Below are 6,462 nucleotides of genomic sequence, written 5' to 3'. Positions count from 1 at the left end.
CCAACAGAAGGGAGGTCACACTACATGGGCTCCAGCCTGGGCTGTACAGGCCCCACTTACCACCATGGGTCCTCATGCCAACAGCTGACCAGTCCTGCAGTGCCTTCACAGCTATTGCTACCTGAGCTGGGAGATAAAGCTAGCCTAGCAATGTATACCCAAGCCATAAACATTTGCTTGCAGCACAGGGATACCCCTAGCCAGAAGCAGTAGTCTGGAGCAGCAGGTTTTGTAGGATAAGCACCAGGGAGTGGGCGAGTGACAGAACAAGTGCCTCAGGCTGGCACGCTAGATAGAGGTCCCAAGAGCAAATGCCAGCCATGTCCTGGGTGGGTGTCACAGGTTGGCAGGTTATTGCCACAGCTGGTGCCAGGCACTGGCTCATCTTACACAGCAGACATGAAATACTCTGGAATTTCTGCTGTAAATCACAGATGAGAACAGCCAGGCGTAATGACAAAATGCCGCTGGGAACTCAAGAGTATGGTGTAGCTTTAGGGCATCTATTGAGCCAACCAGATGTAATTACTAACCCAGCAAAGAGCATTTACTCAGTGCTTGTGCCCTGTAGCCTGCGTAGCACTGGAGACTCCACTTTCCAAATGCAATCAGCCAGGATCTGCTATTCTTCACATCAGTGCAACTCTAGAGGTTCCACTGGACTTGCAGAAAAGCAACTGAGCACAGACTTTGAACTGAGATGCACTGGAGAGTTGTTACTGCCTGCTTGGGCCCTTCCTTGAGCATGAATGGCTGGGCTCCTCCTGCACTCTGGATGTTCTGCCCAGAGAGGACCTAGGGCAAATATTTTTTTTTCTGAAGACTCTGGGAGCCCAGACATGGCACTCCTCTAGATAAAGCAAGGACCAAAGCCTGTGACCCACTGACTAGAGCACATCATATTGATGTAGGCTCTCCCATCAGCTCCAGTCAAGAAGCCACCTCAAGTCTAGACTACGCTGCAATGTTCACCTGGCAAATCTGCTAGCGAGTCCACACTCAAGCTCCTCTATGGGGGCAGGAGCCTGCATTCTGCTGGTAGCATGACACCACCTCTGCCAAGTGAAAAGGTTTCTGCTACCATCCCACATCTGGCAGAAGATGCATGGTGACAAACCCACACCTTCTGCTGGCTGCCATGGTCCCTTCAGCAGGGGCTCTTTCCTGGTGTGCATGTGGCTCTCCTTCAGCACAGCTGCTGACGAGAGGGGCTGCCACAAGTATGTGGATGTGCATAAGCTCTAGCAGCAATTGGAACTACAGCCAGGGAGAGATGTAGACAAGGCCCGTTTAGGATCAGACACTCTGTGGAAGGGCTGGGGAATGGAAAATGCATGGAAGAGCAGCAGCATAATACACAGTCTCTCCCTTGGAGCCTTTCTGCTCCACAAACCTCAATCAGACTGGTAGGGAGATGATCCTGCAAGCATCACCACCTGTGTGCCAGAGTACTCAAAGGGTATCCACAAGGTGGCAGAACGGGACATCTACCCAGCAGCCAGAGGGCTACCCCCAAGGGGGATGAAGCAAAGAAGGCTGCATCCTCCCCTGCTCTTTAGTACGAGGGTGCAGCCAGTGAAGACCATATATCCCAGCTTGCAATGGTCCACAGTGCCAAGGCAGTGCCACTCAGCCTCTTGTTTCACTCGGGATGAGAACAACCCCAGGCCTTGTAGCAGGACCCTGCCCTTGCTCTGGCACCTGTCATTCAATCACGCCACTAATCTTGCCATCATTTGGCTGAGGCATCCCTACAAGGGGAGGCTGAGGCTCACATGCTGGTATCTAACCAGTTCACCCAGGGAAGCTGATATTTGCCCCCATCTCCTGGGACAAAGCTACCAAGGGAGAAAGCCTTGCAAGGCCCTGGGAAGGGCTGTTTCTATGCAAGCCAGGGCCTGCCCACCCCCCCCGGAAACAGTGTTGCTGTGTGGAAGGGCCTGCACAAAAAGCTCCCTGTTCCTACAGCAGCGACACATGCATACAGCCTCCCCTCTGTTCTGCTCCCGCTTTATTGCCTGGTTTCCGCCAGTGAGAGCCGCTTGTCTGCCACCACCATCACTGAAACGGAGCTGCCTGCTCGTCCGTCTGCTGGCCCACGGGCACAGTGAGCTGAAACTCCAGGGTCTCTTTCTCCTGCATGGGAAAGTCATCTCTTTCCTCCTGGGGTTGTGTTGGATGTGGTGGATGGATCAGGCTTGTCTGGGACAGTCGACCCTGGGATGACACTGGCCAGTCCTTCAGGGACCTCGCTGCCCCCAAGGGAAAATGACAAAGATGAATGAATGGACTGTCCTCATCTGATGCTCTGGCCTTCCATACAACCTCCCCTGTAGTCGCCACTGCCTCCTGCCGCACTTCCTTACCATTTCCTCCCTACCCCACCACCCTTCTGCCCATTCTTCCATCCACCCTTCAGCTCTCACTCTTCATACCTCAGTTCTCTTCTACCGGCCGCCTCCTCTTGCCTCCGCTGTCCCTCGCCCACTCCATCTTCTCATAATGCCTGCTCCCTGTTCATTTATTGACACCCACCCAAGCCACAAAACTGAGCAGAGGGCTCTGGCAATGAGCAGACTTTGTCCCTCTGCCCAGTAGTGAACTTTGCCCAGTCCATTATTTCTAACTATATCTAGAGGTATATTCATCTTCAAGCCATCTATCCATCAGTCCTGCTTGCCTGCTTTCCTTCTATATCTAACTCTGCCAGTTAAACACTGTCTTTTCCTCTAGCAGGCTAATGCACTTCTAAGTGCAGTTAATCTCCCTGCTAATGGCAGGCAGTGAATTATGTCTCTCAGTTCAGTTGAGAGCTTCTGTGATTTCCCATGGTTTTCTTCAGGCGGCCCAGCTTCTCCTAACTGACTGCGTTGGAAACCAGATGACCATTGATCCCTACCATCAAGCAGTGGCTTCATGAACAGATGGATGGGTTGATGAAAGGACAGCAAAAGGCCTCCAAACCACCCGTCCATCACAGTTGGCAGGGAGAGGGTCTTTTGCAAAGAACTGAAGTCAGTGGGCTAGCTTAGTGCATGCCGCTGTACTGGTCATCATCTCCCCAGCATCCTTAAGAGGCTTGGAATCAAGACCTGGTCTTTTCTCCTTCTCCCTTCAGGTGCTGCCCTTTGCTGCAGTGTGGAGTGGCGGCAGGGAAGGCCCAGCAGCTGGAAAGGGGAGCACACTGTTCTCTTCATGTTCTGTTTCCCTATCTCTTTGTGCGGCCCCTGCAAGGCTAGGGTTGGTGCCAGAGGGCAGTGTGACCCCAGGTCACAATGGACTGAAGCAGCCCAATGGGCCCTTCTGCACAGGGACTGCCCTATTGAGGAGATGGGCCCTGATGCTGTCCCCAGGGCACTGTGGAGTCCTGTCTACGGCTGGTCCAACATGCAGGTCCCCCACTGGAGGTGGGAGAGCTGAAGGACCCATGTGCGGCTTGATGATATTGACACCTGCATGGCGGGGGCTGGGAGGAGGGAATGTGGCAGGCCAAACCACATGAAGCCTTCTCATCCTGATGCAGGCCAAGGGCAAATGTGTCCCAGTGATTTCCTCCTTGCCCCTCCCCGCTGAGACCCCGGTCCCCATACACTGTTTGGCTTCAGAAAGCAAGACAACATCCCACTGGGGCTTCGAACATTAGCCATGACAAAAGGCAGCAGCACCAGCCCTGCTCTGAGCAGAGGGCTTTTTCTATAGTTCATGTCCCATCTGCTGGCTACTTCTGCTGTGAATAAAAACTAATTCCTGGGTCCTATACTAATGAACCTAACGAGGGGGGATTTCTCCTGAAAACCCCAAAGCAGACTCATCGGTAGGGAGGCTCCTCTTGGAACACTCCCTGACTGCTTGAGTCCCTTAACGTTACCAGGCTCCAAGTGGGGAGATGTCTGCTGGAAAACTTATGAAGACAGGGGATGTTTCTACGGCCCACACCCTCAGGAAGGTGTTCTCACCAGTGGGCACCATCTACAGCTCAATGCCGTGGGCATACCTGTGTTACTGAGGGAAGACAGCTTGGCACTCTGAGGGCGTGCTGGAAAGCTGTCCATGTCCATGACTGTCGACTGCTTCTGGAAGGAGGATTGGGAGAGCTTGGATTTGGTTTTCAAAGGACCTGGTGGGAAACACATGAAGACTCCAATGGTTCTTCAAGACGCACAAGATCAGACTCATTTAAGCAGAGGTTTCTACCCCCACTGGAGAGCCAGGAAGATCTGACATGGGTGTTGACCTTAGGGCTTCCACCCCAGACTGAAACACCATCCCATGAACCTGAAGAAACACCATGCAAGTCAATGAGCCTGGAGACCAAAAGGACTTTCCAAGGGGGTTGTGCCTGTGAATCTCCAATGCATCCAGCCAGATAAAGGAAACCTCCCACAAAGACCAGGGGCCCCTGAGGAATATGAAGTAGCAGATCACAATGCACGTACCCACATGCAGAATAGAAGAGCTCCCAAAACAAGGGAAGAAATACACTGCCATGTGATTAGCTTAGTAATGCTCAGCACTAGGGAGCAGGAAGCTCAGTGAGGAGCTTAATCTGTGCCTCAGAAATGCTTTGCCCTCTCACAGCATGCTTCAGCTGAGGACCTTAAATCACGCTACATGCATCAATAAATCCAGTCTCATAATCCCCCTACCCCCACTTCCAGTTATGCCCAGTTTGCAGATGAGGAACTGCAACCCAGACCGTGTGATATGCCCACCATCACATGGGAGCCTGTGGCAGAGACAGAAACAGGACTTGGGTTTCCATCTCGTTTTTGTCAGGGCGACTGCATGGGGTAAGGTTTCTCCTCAGATCTTGCCAGACTCTGAGGGGGCTTCTTCTCTCCTTTCCCTCCACAGGGCTTCCTGCGAGATGGGAATGGCTCTCCCTTCTGGAGACCTGTGTGCAAATCTGAACATGCCCGCATTGTTTTGCACCTCCACCACCACTGTCAGCCTCAGGCGCTTTCTTATGTAACCGACAGTCTTCCAGACAGCAGATGAGCTCTTGGCATTGAAAGGAAAGGGCAGGTTCATTCAGGCTCCTGCCATGACCTGGCAATTGTTTTGAAAGGGGGGTGACACACGGAGGTGCCCTAAGCACTTGGTTACCTCACAAGGCTTGATGCAGTGCTTAACTGATTCGGCTGCGTGCTTCAGTCTGATGCAGTGGCTATGCCATGGCCTTACAGACCCTTGCAGCCTCCCCACAATGCCCTCATTGCATCTCCACAGCTCTACGTGCTCTTGCTTATGCTGAAAAATTGCCTAATTTGGGAGTGGTCCTTTAAGTGGCCTGCAGGGAACAGTAGGGCCCATACTTATAGGGGATTGGGTATGAGTGGAAGCGGGGGGCAATATCTAAAGGATAGGTTAGAGGAACAAAGAAGAGTTATTGCATCACAGTAGGAAGTCCCAGGGCACTGGGGACCCTGTGTCACTGCCTCCCCTTGCACCCAGAACTGGAGTAGGACAAGAATAGCCTTGTGCTCTGTGCACAGGACATGGGCTAGAGCTGCCAGACACCCATCTCTGGCTGGACATGGGATGTGAACTACCCAACAGTTCAGCCTTCTTCCAGTCCAGCACCACAGCAGTCCTAGAGATTACACACCATTCCCCAAACTGCCATTCAAACAGTACTGCAGGGTTGGGGAGACAGCTGCAGGTTTCTTCCGTGGAAACAAGAGGAGGGGTAGCTCAGTGGGTACCAGACTGACTTTGGGTTTGGGAGGTTCAGTATCCTCCTTTGCCACTGTTTTCCTGTGTAACTGGGCAAGTCCCTTATCTTGTTACCCAGTTTCCATCTGTACAATGGGGATAATAGCACTGCCCTATCTGACAGTGTTGTAAGGCTGGAGCCATTAGCACCAGGTGGTCAGATATTGTGGTGATGGGGAGGTCACATAAGGACAGCCAGGAGGCGTACACCCAGTGGAAGGGAGGGGCTGTCCCCAAAGAGGAGTATACCTCTACCACTTGGGTCTGTAGCAGGGCTGTTAGGAAAACTAAGGCAGATACGGAACTAGGACTAGCATCAAGGATAACAAAAAGTCCTTTTTTAAATACACAGGGAGTATGAAGAAGGCACTGGGTAATGTGGGGTCCTGCAGAATATGCTTGGCAATCTGGTGGTTGCATCAGAGGAGAAAGCAGACCTCTTTAACAATTTCTTTGCCTCCATTTTCTTGTGCAGGGACCACGACTCCCCTACCGAGATTCAGGACAGACTCAGGAAAAACTCTGCCAGGCCTAGGGTCAGGGAGGACTGAGTTAGGGAACTTCTGGAGGGTCTGGATGCATTCAAATCAGCAGGTCCAGATGCTCTCCACCCCAGGGTGTTGAGGGAATTGGCAGGGGTTATCGCAGGGCCCCTGGTGCGGCTTTACGAGCACTTGTGGTGCTCTGGCCAGGTGCCAGACAACTGGAAGAAGACCAATGTGGTCCCCATCTTTAAAAAAGGGAAGA

At 52.5% G+C, this 6,462-nt stretch overlaps 1 protein-coding gene across 1 annotated transcript in view; it reads right to left on the bottom strand.

The window, feature by feature from the left end:
• Positions 1-1,998: 1,998 nt before the first annotated feature.
• The window catches only part of QRICH2 (glutamine rich 2), a 68,188-nt gene continuing 63,724 nt past the window's right edge, over positions 1,999-6,462 (bottom strand). The window contains exons 15-16 of the mRNA XM_019501623.1: positions 3,995-4,117; positions 1,999-2,252 (exon numbers count right to left, since the gene is read on the bottom strand). Of these exons, the coding sequence (XP_019357168.1) occupies positions 2,059-2,252; positions 3,995-4,117 (317 nt within the window). The 3' untranslated portion in view covers positions 1,999-2,058. The remainder of the gene's footprint in view (positions 2,253-3,994; positions 4,118-6,462) is intronic.

Source organism: Gavialis gangeticus, unplaced genomic scaffold, assembly GCF_001723915.1.
Source record: "Gavialis gangeticus isolate Ggan-Ray unplaced genomic scaffold, GavGan_comp1, whole genome shotgun sequence".
NCBI classification, from domain to species: Eukaryota; Metazoa; Chordata; order Crocodylia; family Gavialidae; genus Gavialis; species Gavialis gangeticus.
Note: the sequence above shows the minus strand (reverse complement) of the source record. Positions and strands in the feature narration are given on the sequence as shown.